Below are 19,042 nucleotides of genomic sequence, written 5' to 3' on the forward strand. Positions count from 1 at the left end.
CGTTTTATAGCTTCTATAAATTAACTTCTGGAGTGACATTTCGCTTACTTCTTATTTTATACTAAAATCGTGTTTATATCAACAAAATTTACATCTGGAGTGTCATTTCGAATTTTTCTTCTTTGCAATCAAATCGTTTTTATGCCAACAAAATTCACTTTTCGAGTGTCATTTCGCATTTTTCTTTCTTCTGAATTGAAATCGTGTATATAGCAACAATGTTCCCTTCTGGAGTGTAATTTTACATTTTTCTTACTTTGCACTGAAATCGTGTTTATAACAAAAAAATTCATTTTCAGGAGTGTCATTTCACATTTTTCTTACTTTGTTACTGGAATCATGTTTATTGGAAAAAATTCTTTTCTGATAAGTGTCAGTTCGCAGTTTTATTACTTTGCACATAAATCGTTTTTATGGCAAATTAATTGACTTCTGGAATGTCATTTCGAATTTTTCTTACCATGTACTGAAATCGTGTTTATAGCAACAAAATTCACTTCTGGAGTTTCAATACTTATTCTGCCATACTTTGCCATTAAATCGTGTTTATAGCAACATAGTTCACTTCTGGAGTGTCATCTAGCATTTTTCTTACTTTGCACTGAAATCGTGTTTATAGACACAAAATGGACTTCCGGAGTGTCATTTCACATTTTTCTTACTTTGCACGTAAATCGTGTTTAAAACAACAAAATTCACCTCCGAGTTTCATTTCGCATTTTTTTACTTTGCACTTTTAAATCGTGATCATAGCAAAAAATTTCACTTCTCGAGTGTCCTTTCTCATTTATCTTACTTTGTACTTAAATCATGTTTATAGCAAAAATAATTCACTTCTGGAGTGTTATTTTGCATTTTTCTTTCTTTGCACTGATCGTGTTTATAGTAACAAAATTCACTTGTGAAGTACCATTTCGCGTTTTTCTTACTTTGCACTGAAATTGTGTTTGTAGCAAATTAATTGACTTTTGTAGTGTCATTTGGCATTTTTCTTACTTTGTACTGAAATACTATTTAAAGCAACAAAATTCACTTCCGGAGAGTCGTTTCGCATTTTTCTTACTTTGCACCGAAACCGTTTTCATAGCAACAAAATTAACTTCTGGAGTGTCATTTCGCGTTTTTCTTACTTTGCACTGGAATCTTTCCTAAGGTTCAACCAAATATAGTTGTTTTACCGGCGAGGATCTTTATTATCACACTTCAGTTTTTGCAGAATACTTATGTTGATTTCTTGGCATAAAATTTGTAAGAAGTAGTATACCTCCATGATACATCAGTGCTTTTGCCTTATGCTTAAGCTATGAAGTCCATATATGAATCATCAAGCATCTAACCAAATTTAATGATTTTGGATTTATCACATAAATATTGCCTTTTGGTTTTACATCTGACTCTAATTCTTTTTTTAAGGTTGCAAAATTACTCTGTGGTCACTTTTACCGTCAAGAATATTGGTTTGTTTTATTAACTTAGGATGCTTATTCTAATTGTCTAATATTATTTTGTTGCCACTCATCGGCTTGCCAACTACTTGGGTAAGTGAGTGATTTGAAAGTGCCTTGAATAAGATCCTGCTGACTTCCCTATTTCTTGAATTTGGTTTCAGAGTCAAAGAATGCCTATTTATAGATGTGAGATTAAAATATACTTCAATAATTAGAACTATTATGGTCTCTCAAGTAAATGAAAATATTTATTTTCTAAATTCATAATTAATATCTACTTCAGACCATGGAATTCTGTAATACTCCTTTTGTTTTGTAGCTTAATGGATCTCATGACACTTCCTATTTGATTGTTAGTTATTTCATGGGCAGTGCTGTGTAAATGTGATTTAATTGCTATAAAAACTCCGACAACTGTCATATCGCGTCGATCACATCTGTAGATTTTATATCTTATAGGAAAAACTTGTTTCTTACATACTCTTAAGCCAGATCTCTGTGCCTATGGCCATGTCTGCATCGTGAAATATATGTTGGATTTCAGTGCACTTGTTTTTAACACTATTGCACCACCACCACCACCCACTATATATAATTCAATACCCACCCAGAATTATATAAATGGGATGCTTAGAAGAAATCCAGCAACCTCAATCGACCTCCCAGCAACCTACTCAACCTGTCAGAAAAAATGGATTTCTGATGTCCTTTTCACCCATATACTTCCCACTGCTCCAGTGACATACATTGTCTCATCAAGTTACTCTTCCACAAGTCTTTCCATTTCGTCTAGTATTAATAATTTCATTTATTGAATTTGCTAATTGTAATTGAAATATAAAATAAGTAAAAAAAATGATAAAATTTGCTACATGCCACAAAAAAAGGAAAAAATATCAAGTAAAGATAAAAAAGATCACATTATTCACCATGTAAATAATTTACATGGTGAATAACAATCTGCATGCAGTTGTTAAGGCTCAGTGCTTACACACATTATTGTACCCTGGCTGGTTGTGGTGAACATTGGCTTACCGCAACTGTACACACCTGTGCTGTGATCAGTAATGAGAAGAAGAGTTTGACTGGAGAGGAAAGGTAGTGGGGTTCATCTGGGGAATGTATCCACTGCATTAATTGTACATTCTTAATTAGTGATATTTGGAGAAGCTGTACCATTAGCAATGAAAGGAAGAAAAATGGTAAGTAATGAAATCTTCAGACACTTTGATACAATTAGAGAAACAAGCAGATCCCCCAAAATGGAAAAATTCCCTTCCCAACATGTGGAAGGGTAAATAACCCCTCCAGGCAACCAACTCCCTTCCCCTTGTGATGATGTCCGTGTTTGGCCACGGCATTCTTCCTGTCTTACCTCTTATCTCTACCTCACTTACCCCCTAAAAACTACCCGCTGCGGCATTATCTGCAAAAATTACGGCTTGAAAGTGGCAAATACCGCAACTGAAATGGGACATATCCACACGCTGGAATTTTACGTGTGAAAAAAAATTTGTTATATTGAGTGTGCATGTAAAAAATATGAACATGTTTTCTCAAGCACCATCTCTCTCAGTTGCAAGAAATGATGGAAATAGTTGAGTTGCTGAGGCCAATTTAGTCCACAACAACTAAAATTTCAGGGTCAACATGCACTGCGAGTAGTGAAATTATTCCTATTACACATCCACTGTTGGGAGTCCCTGTTGAATTTGATGCAATCACCAGACTCCTTTGTACTCTGAGTAACTTCCCAGACCGAATCACCTTTGAAAAATTTTATTTTAAGATAGAATATCATAAATTGATTTCAATGGTCCAATGGGAAACAGCTACTTCATTTGTGTTTACCCACAACTTACATTGTTTTCATCTGCACAAAGGCCTCGGCCTAAAATTCAGGGTGTATGCATTCCATTTAGGGCCTGCCTAATGATCTCAAATGCAATTATTATACCCTTCAGATAGCTTCTCCATATAATCAAAAATAAAACAATTACGTACATACCAATTGATTCTTCAAGCAATCAATGAACTCAAAGGCATGGTTGCACATCCTTAGCGATGATCCACAAGAATCACAATTATCTACCTGATACTGAGCTAAATTTATCCTGGTATATTGCACAGATTTGGAAATTGATGTCTTTAAATTTGTATCAGAGTAAATTCTGTCATTCAAGTCAAGTCATAGCTTTTGCAAAAAGTCTATTTTCGTTAAGCTGTATGCTGCTTTATTTGCCATTGAATGATTTAAAGGCCGATGAGTTATCCATTGACCTTTAGACTTACCGTCATACTGTTCGAAATATTGTTTCAAAATTTCATGGGGGTCATTCGAGCACATGTAATGTTCCCTTCTTTCTGGGAAACTTGCCAATTAAGTTCTTGACAGTTGATAAAACTTGAAAGCACTCATTTAAAAGACTTCATAACAATATGCAGTTATTTTTGCAACTTTTATTTGCTCATTTAGAAGTCATCAAGATTACACATATTTTACTCTACTGTAACAATTCCAATACACATTCAATTTTATTCCAGCATATATTTTTTAAATCTAGGTAAAAATAACGAACTGCAACTAAAAGTAACAATACTTAGCAAGCATCAATCCTGAGATTTTCCCTTCAAAACTCACTCTTTTATCATTCAGACTGATGGAATTATGTGAAATAGTTAATATGTATGTATGTACAATTGTATAAAATGGTGTGTAAAAGGTATAAAATTGTATTTATTCATTGTAAAAAATATGTACAATTGTGTAATATATATACTTCTGCATACATTTTATAAAACTAGGTATTTAATATGTTCCAATTTTGTATAAAATCCTGTATAAATTTTATTCACAATTCTGAATGCACTTTATATGGGGTTTAATACAATTTTTTCATAGGGAATTAATTCATTACATAATCTATACACATAAGGAAATGCGTTCTTAAAACTGTAATACAATATTTTACGACAAGAATGTGATTTTTTAAATGTCACTTCCTCAATTCATTCTTTTTGATGCTCACCATAAATAAGGAAACCCTTTGAATTTTATGTTTTGAAGGCCCTTTGAATCAAGAGCAACCTAGACTCAGTGGCGGCTGGTGGTAATTTATCTAGGGTGTGCATTAGAGCAGATATAGGATGATTTAATTATATTATGTTAATCCTAATCCATGAGCGTCATATTTCGTAGTAATAGAATACATAGCAAGCAAAACATATCACTGGTACACTCTACCCTTAAAATTGCATGAACAGAAATAATATTAGCATGTATGAAAATAATTATTCTCAACACACCTTTACAAGTGACATAGTTGAAATTCATTCTCTTTTCCTTACAAGTAGTGTAGAAAACGGCTATACAGATGGCTCTGTAGACGGACTAGGATCCTGGGCGCAGGTAGTGTAGGTGGCGGCTACACCACTACACTACCTGCTAGTCAGTCACCAAAAACATGCGCGTGCGCATTCGCATGGTTTTGAGTCTGCTCCCATCGCCCCTTTGAACAGCACATACCCCCCCGCTTACCTCGTCCCGCCAGAGCTCCCTCAAGCGATCGCACAGACCGAAAATGCGCCCGGCATGATGCCACGGGATCGCACACTAGTAGAGCGGTGAATTCGAAAAGGAGATAGCTGTAGCGTTCGGAGGCTCATGTTTCTTGCATATGCAGACAGTACTTTTATCCTTCGCGTTGCAAAGGAATAGTTTTTTTTTTATAATTTATTCATCTTTGGGTGTGCACTTGCTAACATGCGTATACGCACGCGCCGCCACTGCCTAGACTTACATTCTTGCTGTGTTCAGCTAGCAATAATTTTAACTGTTTAAACATTACCTTGAATTTAAATGAAATTGGCGTAAATGTACCATAAACTTTTTAGGTACTCACCAGCTGTTTAAGATACAACACAGAAAAGCATAGTTATCCATGGGGTTTCAATAAGGAAACACAAATAAACCTTGTATATTCCACACATATATGTTGTTCAGTTTTCAATTTTATTTTTTGCACATTCAGCACACATCTTTCATCCAGGCATTTTCAGTAACTTCTGTTCAGTCTACGGTGCTAGCATGCTGTTCCTAATACTACTGACAGGATCAGCTAAAACACCTCTCTTCATATGGGAATAGTTTCTGATAAGGGACCTTGCAAAGATTTACTTGTATTGGAGAGGCAAAGTGGCCTAATGCTCAGGATTCATGCATTCATATAGCTTTGTGTATACATAAATAGTGTTATTTACAGCAATACCCAACATATCGCAAGTAGAAATTATTCTTTGCCTGTCTGTCTATTCTATATGTGATTTTTTTTGGTCCATTAGATCAACACTACCCATGAACTTGTTATAAGCTTTAAATCTCTAAACAAATAATTTAGTTCTTCTCTGCATTTTTTTGTTTCCGCCTGGACACAGTGTTCCATTGAAATCTGAGGCCAAACTTGGAAAGCTTGATCATAATCAAGCAGACTTCTGGGAAGCATTTTTTTTATTATTTTCAAATTGCAAAGCGTTCCTGACATTTCAAAATGCCTTCCAGTTATTATATTGTCAATTATTGGCAATATACGACACTTGCATGTCAGAATAGTCCTTAAAACTGGAAACCAAATGAGTTAATGACTCATCACAAAATTCTTCCCCAAATACATGCAAAAAAGCATTCTATTATCGGCATTCATTTCAGTTGGCTGACTATTGAAACGAAGCAGTTGAGATCAGTATGTTAGCAACTCATTCTAAAATGTATGAACATTTGAAATAAATGGAATTCACTCATCTTGCTGCTCTCAGTACCAAACCAAAGTTAAAAGAAGAGAATCTTTCAACCAGCAGAGGCAATTGCATCGCATAGAGGTCTGCATAGAAGTGAATAAAAATACAAGGGGATGAATAAGAGTCGAGGACCCTGAACACCTCACACAAGTAGAAGGAGAGTTCTTACCATGGAAGGAAAGGGTGGTCGTTGCTGCAAAAGCGATATGTAAAGCCTTTTCTTAAGTGGAACCCCAAGCCCCTTTTTACTTTATGCCTATCTTGCTCCCCCTTTTCTCGTTCCTTGTCATACCAAACCTATTACGTTGTTTGGTCATACGTATCTTTGCTGAACTACATCACAGCACATCAAAGGCGAGAAAGAAGCATGTTATTCATTGCTTGCCTTCTAGATGGAGACTACAGCCACAACCTCTGGGGTCTCTACCCTCCTGAAATTAGGAAATTTATTTAGGGATGTTTTAGAAAAGCTTGCGGTTTTGATGAACTGGTCACTCTTATCGTCCAACAAAGTGAACTAACACGAAACAAATGGGGGCATCTTTCCAAACTACTGCCAAAGAGATTAGCATGTATTTGGGGATGAATTTATTGATGAGTTATCATGTGCTTCGGAGTTTTAGGGACTATTGGTCCTCTGATCTGACATGCCAGTGCTGTATATTGCCAATAATTGACAATGTAATGTCTCGAAGGAGTTTTGAGATCATCAGGAACGCTTTGCACTTTAAAAATAGTGAAGAATTACTTGTAAGGCTGGAGTGTAAGGCATTAAAACAAATTTTGTCAAAGCTAAAGCACAACTGCAAAGTTTTTTGCACTACCTCCATAGGCGAGATACAAATAAAGAATGAACCGAAAGTTCTGTTATAATTGACCATCTCATTGATTTGTTATGAAATATCCAAATCTCTTCATAAACAGCATTTCCAATTAAAGTTCTTAACAATTTGGAAACAACAATATCTAAAGAATAACACAAAAAAATTCAAAACTAGAAGCCAATAGCCTATTCTTCAATAGAACTAATTCTTACAGTATAGACTTTCTTATATAATTTTGAGAAATTTTCAAAAATTTGGGGCATACATTATCCCTCGGACGTTAAGGGGTTAATGGTGTAAAATAGTATACAATTTAGTAAAAGCGTGTTAAAATATTTTATACATCTGTATAAATTTATGCTTTTCAATTTTGTATAAAATCCTGCATAAATTTTATACAAAATTCTATACACGTTTTATGCATTTTTAACACTTTGCGTGCTATGGACGTAATATTACCTCCTGCTAATCCTTCTGAGGATTGCCATGGACGTAATATTACGTCTTTCCATTTAATTGGCTTTGTATGCGTGAAGCCGTAATATTTCGCCTGAGGTGCTTTTCCAGTTTACTGCTTAGGGGTTCTGTTTATTCAAAAATCAACTGCTCGATGGAAAAAGAGTTCACTTTATGTCTTGAGGACGAAAAGTCCTCTGTAGCTACCGGCATCCTCATCTTAGGCCACATAGTGTGAAAATTCTTTGGGCCAATAGACCGTTCGTTGAGGTTGCATTGACCCTTTTTGTCATCCAGAATTTATAATGCTTTGCTTGGAACAGTGTTTTTTAATCATTTCCATGTTTTAAATATTTCAAATTAGGCGTATTAAAAAATTATTATGCATGTTATGGCGGTACATCATATATTGCAACTTTTTTATTTTTCAAAAACAGTAGGTTTTCATTGTTAAATTATATATTTAAAAATTTGCAATAAATGTTATTCAACTCATTCATAAAGGAGAGCAAAGTCCATTATTATTGAAATGCACATCGATATAAATATATTTTTGATGCTAATGTTTTAAAAAATGTAAGAATATAGTAAAAATGGCTGGATTTTTCAGAAGGGATTTAAATTTAGCAGCCGGCACTCAAAGTGTTAAAAATATACGTACATATACTGCTATGATACACGGGTTGCATATTGTTAAGGGGACCATACTTAAAACTATGTGGGGTCATAATCCTCCTAAATTTTAACCCTGTAATACATTTAGTAATAGCCAAAAAATATATTAATAGTGTATCAAAGGTTTACTTTAGGTTAAATTTTGTAAAACTGTATTGAAATACATATTTTATATATCTGTATACATTTTGTGCATTTCAATTTTGGATAAAACTCTGCATAAATTTTATAAAAAATTCTGTAGGTATATATTTTATAGAAATATTTTCAACTACGGTGCTATTTGGGTTGCATAATACATGCTGCAGCTTGCCTTATTTTGGTTAGAAGCACACGACTAACTTTATTAAACAGCTAACACAAAGATAGTGAATGATTAACATATAAAAGCAATCCCTAGCAACCTAACAACCAAACAAGGTTTGTTTGTTAGGTTACTAGGGAACCATGTGAACTGTATCCTGCAACGTATGCAATCGTAGTATACATCGTGCTTATTCATGGCCCATATCGAACTTTCATCGGTTAAGTTATCTGTAGACTCGAAACAGACAGATCTTATAAGTCTACAATTTTTCATGTGCCCTCAGGGATATATATATATATATATAATATATGCTAACAAGTCGCATTAAAGAAGCCTACGCTTCTTCCCAGTGAGAAATGGGTGGTGGAATCCACGTGGAGCCCACGTGGAATCCACGTTGAGTGGTGGATATTTGGTGGTGGTGGATATTGAGTGGTTGGACCCACGTGGAATCCACGTTGATTTCAAGTGGATTTGTGGTGATTATCATAAAATGTTAAACAGAATTTCTAATTTGTGGAACTTAACTCTCTGGTGACATTGCGTCTTTTATCATCCTGAAACCACGCTATAGTTATGTGAAAATGTATCGCACATTCTATTTTTATATAATTCGTGGAAAGGCAGCCATGAGAGCACATGAAAAATCATAGACACATATATAGAAGGTTTAGATATAGAGTGGTTGAGGTTTTAATGGTTTTAGGACAGCACCTACTGCTGTTTTAATTTTTCCACCAAATTTCCACGTGGGTTCCACGTTGATTCCACGACCAAAAACACGTGGTATCCACGTTAATTCTCCATGTGGCTTCCACGTGGATTCCACCACCCATTTCTCACTGGGTTACTAATAAAGTGTTTTCTCATTTTTGAAACATTTAAATTTAAACTTATTATTTACATTAAAACTTATTTAAAAATTGATTAGATGAACCAAATCATGGCAATACACATGGGTGAAATCATCAATAAGAGCTATCTAAAAATTGTTTGGTTAGAATTCTTAACTTCCTGACCATTCTCTATGTATTCTCTAGCTTATACCATTCCAACTTAGGAATGGTATAAGGAAGGACATTAGCTATAATTAGCTCCTGTGTATTTGGCATATTTGCATGGTACACAGTACCAATACGTACAATCCAATGCAACAGGTACATAGTGGTCGAGGGTTTAATTGTTTTGGGGGAGCACCTACGGCTATTTTAATTTTTCCACCAAATTTCCACGTGGGTTCCACGTTGATTCCACCAAATTTCCATGTAGATTCCACGTTGATTCCACCAACTTTCCACGTGGGTTCCACGTTGATTCCACCAAATTTCCACGTGGATTTCACGTTGATTCCACGACCAAAAACACGTGGTATCCACGTTACATTTCCACCTAATCTCCACCGTAATTTCCACGTGGGTTCCACGTGGATTCCACCACCCATTTCTCACTGGGTTGGAACCATTTATGTCAAATACCATGCTGAAAGCACCAGAAAATCAGCAGAACATTACTTAAAAAAGAGTTATAACAACATAAAATAATAAAAATAAATACATAATTTCCTAAAATTATCTTATTTAGAATTCCTTAAATAATTATCAATTGCCAACATAAGTTATGGTGACGTACGCCTGCTGGATAAAAACCTGAAAGGTATGCAACCCGCGCAACATTCTTGTAGAATTCTATAAGAAATGTAGAGTTCTTACAAGAATTTTTGTAAGACTTATAGAATCCTATAAGATATTCTATAAGACTTATAGAATCCTATAAGAATTCTGTAAGACTTATAGAATCCCATAGTTTTCTTTTAAGACATATAAGAATTACTTATAAGAATTGTGTAAGTCTTACAGAATTCTTATAAGAATTTCTGTAAGACTTATAAAAAATTTCCAATAGGGTTGCTCTGTCCAGCCAGCAATAATTTGAACTGTTTACCTTGAATGTTTTGGCAAACCTCAGTCACCCGTTGAAGTCTCTGCCAAAAAAGTAGGATCAAATTTCCAATTTGGGGAGAATACATATAAATGTATCAAACTTACGGAAATATAATGTACAGCGAATGGTTGATACATCTGCATCTAAATTGAATTGTGATTGATAAATTTTTAATGAATTCAACACTTTTGGAGCAAGAGCCTTACAAGTTCTGAAGCGTAACAGTAAAGAAATTGTCGCTGCAATGAAACATTTTTGAAGGGCAGTGGTGAAACTATGACGATTTTGCAATTTCATGTCTGGCACTTTTTTCCCAGATTGTACAGCAGCTTTATTGTAGCACAACAAGCTAAATTGAAAAAAATAATTGGGGATAAGTATTTTGTCAATTTTCAAATTTATCATCCTTTGCTCAAAAATTAGCTACTTAAAATTACCCTGCTGTCAATCAGAAGAATTCTCATATCTTTTTGTCATCAAGTGCAATTTTTTGATTAGATGGTGATGTTCACCTTGAATCATAGAATGAAACTAATGCTCTGCACTCATGTCCAATTCTTCTTCATGGTCAATGTGAAAAGAATCTCTTCATCTTTACTGTCCCCAGATGAACTAAGACATTCTGCACTTATTATGTGGCATGTTAGCTTAACTGGCTTAGTTCATGGTGAGAATGTGCAAGCAGTAGATACTAGCTACATTGAAATTCACTCACTCTGCATTGCAGGCAGTGTGCAGTGGCTTAGTATTCTCTCCTTGTTCCCTACAATATTGTAGTATATAGGTACTTCCTTCCCTATAACTTGTTTTCATGAAAATCCCCTCCTCACTGAGTAATCCCTTCATGGACTCCCTCTGCCTTTCCCTCCTCTCGTCCAGAATTTTCTGCATGTGATTCAGTACACAGAATTGAATCTAAAGAGTTAATATAATTGTGATTAACTGCAAAAAGGTTGTACTGAATCAGAGGTAGGTAAATCCAACTTCTTGCAGAAATCAAATACACATTTGTATTAGCTGCACTAATTGGCTGGGGAAGGCCTTTTCTTAAGACATGTATTAGCATATGATCTGTGGAGGTACCTACATACTTCTATTTAAAGACATTTGTAAAGCTCCTGAGATGACATCATCCACAAAATTCAATCAGGTCCATTTCATATCAATGAAGAGCCAATATCAGACACATTTTCCTTGAAAAAAATGACTGAAAGTATTTCCAAAACTAAAAGATGTGATTTTTATCTGATAAATTATGTCTTTATTTAAATTATCAAGTTAAAGGTTGTATATTCAGTTCACTGCACTGAGCTGCTTGAAAATTGACCTAGACACCACTCCTGCCGATTTTCATGTAAAATGAGCTCCAGAATCTGAATATGACATTCTTTTTCCCTATCTCCCACCATTTTCAGGGGAGCCCCCTCTCCTTTTTTTATCACTTTTCCATAATTTGAAGGGATTTAAAATGCTATTTTAGCATTTAAATTTCTTATAAGGGTTTATAAAATTCTAAAACATGCGAAGTAGGTAGATTTAGGGGCATAATTCCCCATTAACTGCATGGAAACGACAAAAAATGATCAATTTTGCCATTTTCTCATATTTTTCAGCTTCCTTTCCACCTCATTCTCCTCCGAATGATAAAAATATATATCAGCAAGTTGTGCAAATAGCAGTAATAATAAAAATATTTTTCTGCATAACAGAACAACAATAATTTAATTATTGAATTACAAATATGTAGCAACGGTTTATACGATTCAATTTAGCACGTTGACTCTTGAAATGCCTTGCCCACTAAGACTTGGACAGCAATTTTCATGTTTTCACAGCAAAAGAAAGAATAACGAAAATACTTTGTAATTCCAATAAATATATAAGATTTAGTTCTCATATTCTCATAGAAGTTACAAAGTGTATTCTTTTTTCTTCATCATGGAGCTCAACAAAAGTAACAGCAGGGGCTGTCTGGGGTATTTGGGGGCCCTTGGATAGGGCTCATCCTCCTTACCGGGGGATGCAGGAGTCCTCCCCCAGAAAATTTTAGGAAATTAGATGCCCCGAAGTGGATTTTGAAGCCATTCTGGCTCCTAAAAGTTAGATAAAAAATTTATGAAAAATTGCAATTTCCTGAGATAAATACTATGAAAAGTAAGCATTTCACAGCTTATAAATTTTAAAAATGTATTATGGTTCCATAATCTATAATTTGGAGAATCCTTGAAACATCACTGAGATCTAAAAATCTACTGAAAAACCTTTTTGAAATACCATTACAAAAAAGCATCAGGTTCTCTTTTATTAGACAGACACCTTTATTTATTTTTATTTAATGTTTTTACACTGAGTGTGTTGTAAATAAAGCAACTGATAAAAATTTAGAAATTTATTGTCGCAAAAAAACTTTGGTTCAAATAAGTTGAGTCTTTTTTTATTCCACCTTTTATATACCCTTCTCGATAGGCGTGAGCATTGTGGGGAACCCATAAGCTCAGGGCCCTAGGCCAGCCAGCCAGCCTGGCCAGACCACCCCTGAATATCAGCCTCTCAAATCAATTATATTGAGGTTGTCGTCATTTAAAACTGCATATAAATTTTACTTTGGCTGTAAAATTTGGTGATCAGGACAAAGATTGTGCTTCAAGAGTTTGCTGGACTACTTGTTGCTGTAGTTTGACCAAATGATTGTAAGGAATGTGAAAACCAATGCCATTTGCTTAGCTTGACACGAGATTAGAATATTTCTCCTAGTTTTGACATTTACGAAACACATGAATTAAAAAGAAAAAACTCCGTGGCTTGGATTCCAAAACTTGTGTTAGAATTTTTTGGGTAGCAAAAAGGCGATGATTGTGTCACTCTAGTAACTGCTGTCAGCATATAAACTGTGGCTGTGGGGTGTAACATGTCACTAAAAGTGTTGGGACAGGTCAGATGAACATGGGGAACGGTTCCATCAAGACCAATGGCGTAGCGAGGGGGGAGGGTCCAGTCCCTCCCAAAATGTGAAAACTCTATTTCTTTCCTTCATGAAGGAAAACTAAATACTGAAAAATCATGAATTTACAAAAGATTTTTTTAATGAATATCAAAAATGGAAAAATTGATAATTTTTAATGCTTTTTTCACAATATATGGAAGCTATTCCTCAAAAAATCTATATTTATTTCAATTAGGAAAAGAGTTAGAATTTGTTTAAACCCCTCTTCTTAGTACTAGTTCTTCAAAAATCTTCCAACCTGGTTTTGGACCCCTCCAGAACGGAATTCCTGGCTACCCTATTGATCAAGAGATTAGCAAATTTGAGAGGAGATTTTCAGGGACATATTTTATGTGGGCATAGTACTGCTGGTTTTTGGCTCGAGAAACTTCTAACTCAGGATATTAAATCAGGATATTACTTAGGAAAACACATACCAAATGAAAGTACTCATGTTATTCTTTGCATTTCTTATTTTACTCTTTACTCATGCAAGATATTGAGAGAGCCAGCATAGTAGCATATCTTCTGAACTGTTGATACATATTTTAATTATTGTTGTTATGCAGTTTCCTAAATAATGTGCTCCCATATATGATACTTTATGTTGTTGACGTACATTTCCATCCTTCTGGGATAGATGGGGGAGGAGAAGATGGAATAAGAGCTGAAATATGAAGTAAAGTGGTGAAAAATTGCAAAAAAATTGGAAAAATTGATAATTTTTAATGCTTTTTTCACAAAATATGGAAGCTATTCCCCAAAAAATCTACCTCCTTCCCATAAATGTTCACATTTTTTAACTTTTCACCTTTTTAAAACCTGAGAGGAAGTACGAGTGCTAAAACAATCCTTTCTATCCCTCTAAATTATCTCAAAAGTGATAAAAATGGGGGGGGGCACATCCCCTGAAAATGGTGGGTGTTGCTGGAATATAGATTTCATATTCGAATTCAGGAGGTCATTTTATGGAAAAATACGTAGAAATGGCATTAGGGCTCCAATAAAAAAACGTTTTGCCGTCTATAGTGTTATTGTTGGTTTTGGCCTAAACTTCCTACGTACTTCCAAACACTTACCGTTGTACCACTATAGTATTTGTGATTTTTCCCATCAATCAGCTGTTCACCATTAATTGTGGCTTTGAATTATCTTAATTATTGCACACAAATATGAACTCTTTTTCACATAAAATCTGCTTTTCATGAGGATTAAGATTTAATGCTAGTAAAATACATATGCATTAGACTGTGATATGATACACTGAATGACAACATGGTATCACTTTTATTCACACCATTCAGATTAAGGTAGCTTTCTCAGTTTTATCATATAATCAATATCAGAGGATAATAGGAAGGTTATTTATTTTTCCCAAAATATTAGGCCGAACTGGGTTGTGTATCACAATCCCATGAGTTTATAACCCAGAAAATACGGTACCAGTTCTGGAACAAATACAATAAATGTAAGTCAAAATGCAATTAGATATCACTAAAATTTGCAGGTAGTTCTATGTGATGAATGTGAGATCAAAGTTGAAACAATTATTACAAATATATAAATAAATGTTCATATGGTATGGCTTTAAAATCTTGTGAATAGAAATTTGTGTAAAAATTCAAAATTTTTGTGTTCCAAGTTCAATTTAAATTATTATATGTGCATATTTATCATTGGCAATGTCTCTAGAAATTATAGTTGTTCTTTTGAAATTATGCACTGATATAATTTTATCATTCAATTACATCTCTGCGACTAGAGTGTAATCACTGCCATTTGTAACCTTTCAAAATAAAAATGTTACCTGTGCTTGCTTTCATCAGGCTGTTTCTTTTCTGTAACTAAATGTCATTGAATTAGATGTAGATACCGATTATCTGCTCAATATAAGTAGAAGATATTATGTAAAGTTAGCAGTATACATGAATATACATGTATTTATGTACAGTACATAATTATTATATGCTTTAGTTTGACAGATAATAGAAAGCATATCTAATAACTAGACATCATAAAGTTAATAATCCTTCATTATCTATCCACCATGTTGATATTTAGCAATAACCACAAAAAAAGCAGTTGTATCAAAATATTCCACACACAGAAAAGATTATTTCTGTGAAAATGAGTGGTACGTACCATTACTGATTCTATTGCATATAATCTGTTGTGTATACATTCACCAAGTATCTATCATTCCATAAAAAAAATATTATACATAACATCAAATCTTGACATGGGAAGCACATTGATACAGTTATTAGCCATTCTATGGATGCATTCAAGACAAAACAAAATAAAAAGAAACACTGGAGTGAGCACATTAAATAATCCGTTGCATCAGTCCGCATATTGACCTATTGAACCAGTCATTTTCATTTCCTGCTTTACACTTTTGAATGTTTTTAAGCCTTGTTTTTAGTATATCACAATTAATTTTCGTTCATGCATAGCTAATATATCTATTTCCTCCAACAGAAGAATCTTTACAGACATAAAAACATCTACCGTTAAGAAACTATGACAACCATTCACTCATTTTCACATTAGGCACTCATTATAGAGCCTTTGTTCTCAATATACACGATTATTTTTCTGTTCATTGGCCAATTTACAGAGTCACAAGAATTTTAAAACAGGAAGCATGAGCATATTATAAAATAATTTGTCTGCAAAAACTTATAGGCATATTTAAAAATTTCAAATAATCATTTTATCTCCCTTTTCGTCGTATCACACATTTTTTTGTTACTTTTATCATACAGCTCATGAACCTCAAATTTTCTTTTTTTTAACTTCAGTGGTCAATGGAAACACTTATCATTCTCATCATTCCACTGCTTTATCCTTACTGTGGTTATCTACTAGAAGATGAACCTGACAGTAAAATTTTACATTATATCCACCTCAAAATTTCAGGCCAGCAATGCTATCAATATGATTTTTGCAATCACCCATCATTTGTGAACTAATTATCAAAATGTCATAAGGGAATGCCTTCATGCAACAAACTACCTTAATTTATAACATTTTGAAGAGGCCAATGAATAATAATCATGCCACTTTTATAAATAAATGTAATTTTATAATTTAGTTACACATGCCTATATCCATAATTTAAGGCTAAATAAGCACCTTTCTTTCAAAGCAACCAATTCTAACTCAAAGGTAGATGCCACTTTTTACATATGCTTACACTTGTATACATTGTTTGAATTGCTGCTCCTAAGCAGATACCATAATGTTAGTCAAATGTATCTATCGTAGACTCTTCCTTATTTTGCAGCCAAGTTAAACAATCATCCATGCAGAAATCACATAATCTGAAATTAAATCATATCAATTAAGAACTAATTTTATTTTCTTCTACATCACATGGAACTCAATCACTTATTGTCTTGTTAAATCCCTGGATTTTCCTTCTTCTAATTTCTTTCAAGAGTTTTTTTTTTAATAGTCTCCTTGGGTGCCATTCAAACTATCTTTTCTTCCAACACTTAAATACACTATCTGCAGCTCTGTAACCCTGCCAATAAAGTCTCAATCTATCTGACAGAATGTTGGGAAGGGACTACACTCCTCCTTCTCCGCCTTTTCTTTGTCCACGAAGACGTAATCTCTCCGTCTCCACCACCACGACGCCGCCTCTTCTTCCCACCAGGTGGCTGCACACACTGAGGCACTGCATTCGACCATTTCCCATTCCGAAGGCATCTCAGCATCGGTGCTCCACGAAGGATTAGGCCTGGGTCACATGTGAAAGTTATACTCTCGCCTATCCTGTAGTAAAATTTCACTTCTGACATTCTTCCACTGCCAGTAGCCCCGGGATAAGAGCATGCTTGGATACCTGTGATGAGAGATGAAAAATCAGTCATTAAATTCTTTGTCATCCTCAAACAGACAACAAAGTTTCCAAGAAGAAGTCAGATTGACAGAAAATGAATCATAGCAATTTATAACTAAACCCACATGGTGGACTTTCAAGTGCAACTTAATGACTCCTTGGTATCCCCAGGCAGAATTCCCCAACTGATTGTATTGTGGTGGTTTTAAACCTGCCATGCATGGTTTGACCAGATAAATAGGTACATTTTCTTACTCGATGGGTGATCAGATAGGGTTGCTACATGACCCCACCTTATGCAACCCCTTTATACTTGTGTGCTTGCATTCAGTATGTAGCATGAAATGTGGTTTACTTTATTCTTAATGGGCTTTAAAATGCAACCAATCCAATTGCACCCATAAAGAGAGGTAAGCACTTACTTTTCTGAATTTAGTTAAATTTCCTCACGTTCCAAATCGTTTTTCCTAGCGTGGTATCACAACCAAAATCTCACTATTGTTTCTAAAACAAAATTATCATAAATTGCTTATTTTCATTAAGTTACAAATCGTTTTTCATTCCAAGAGTCCTTTTTCCTAAAAGGTTCCATTTTATACAAGAGGGGACCCAAAAATAACCAGACACAATTTTTAAAAAATTGAAAATATAATTTTTTGTGTGAAAAGCATTAGTCACCTTCGAAGTACTCAGCATTTACACTAATAAATTGGTTTAAAATGTTTTTTCCCCTGCGTGAAACACCTTTGGTACTCGTCGTTTCCGTTTCCTTGCCTGAAATTTTCTTTTCTCCTCTGAAATGTTACCAAAACATTTCCCTTTCAACATCATTTTCTTCCAGGAGGACCAAAGAAAATCATCAGGTGGGAGATCTGGTGAGTAGGGTGAGTATGAAGCATTGTCATGCAATTTTTAACTTAACCCGTCAACGCCCACGGGTGCCATATGGCACCCAGTACAGTGCGGAGTTATATAATATGTGAATTTTTGCATACATTTTGGTGCACATACTTAGTAGGTTTCCTCTATTATTCAGTCAGTTTGGATTGTGTGCATTGTGTTGAGCTCATACCTATCATATTTTATAAAAATGAACAATGTGTCTTTTAAAAAAAACTTTGGGCCCTGACGGTTTAAAACTCAAGTCGCGGCAAGCTGCAACACGTGCTGCATTACGATCAGGAGTCAACAAGCGGAGGATGAATTTCGCTGCAATTCGCCTTACTTGATAATCTTCAGCTTAAATTCAGAGCAATGAACTAAAAGAAAGACCAGATTGTCAGTGAGTTTGTAAATAGTACGCCTCTTATCCTGGTGCACAATGGCATGATTTTTTTTCCAAATTTACATCAGTTCTGGACCTGGAAGACTGGCCCAGGTATTGAATGTCTTCGATGTTGAGGGCATTGAATGTTGCCTTGTTTGAATTCCGAATACCACTCGTGCACTTCCATTCTTTTTAAGGCGTGTTCTTTATGAGCTGTAGACAAAAGATTGACTGTGTCCGGCTAAATTATACTTAGCAGAGAACAAATTTTCAATGCTGCAAGCTGTTCTCAAATATCAGCCATTTAAAAAATTGAAGAGATAAAAAAACTCCTCGAATGTAAACTGTCAGAGGGCCTTGCTACAACTGTCTAAAGCCACACTGTTTTGCACACTGACTCAGAAATTATGAAATAACACCCAGCTAATGGGAAAAGCCCAAAATATGAGTTACGTGTGCAGCGATTTCCGTCCCGTTATTTTTGGGTACCCCCTCGT

At 34.7% G+C, this 19,042-nt stretch overlaps 1 protein-coding gene across 1 annotated transcript in view; it reads right to left on the minus strand.

Moving 5' to 3' along the window:
* Positions 1 to 14,696: 14,696 nt before the first annotated feature.
* The window catches only part of LOC124155171, a 531,883-nt gene continuing 527,537 nt past the window's right edge, over positions 14,697 to 19,042 (minus strand). Inside the window, exon 26 of the mRNA XM_046528886.1 lies at positions 14,697 to 17,281. Coding sequence (XP_046384842.1) covers positions 16,977 to 17,281 — 305 coding nt within the window. The 3' untranslated portion in view covers positions 14,697 to 16,976. The remainder of the gene's footprint in view (positions 17,282 to 19,042) is intronic.

The sequence above is a fragment of the Ischnura elegans genome, chromosome 3 (genome assembly GCF_921293095.1).
Source record: "Ischnura elegans chromosome 3, ioIscEleg1.1, whole genome shotgun sequence".
NCBI lineage: Eukaryota > Metazoa > Arthropoda > Insecta > Odonata > Coenagrionidae > Ischnura > Ischnura elegans.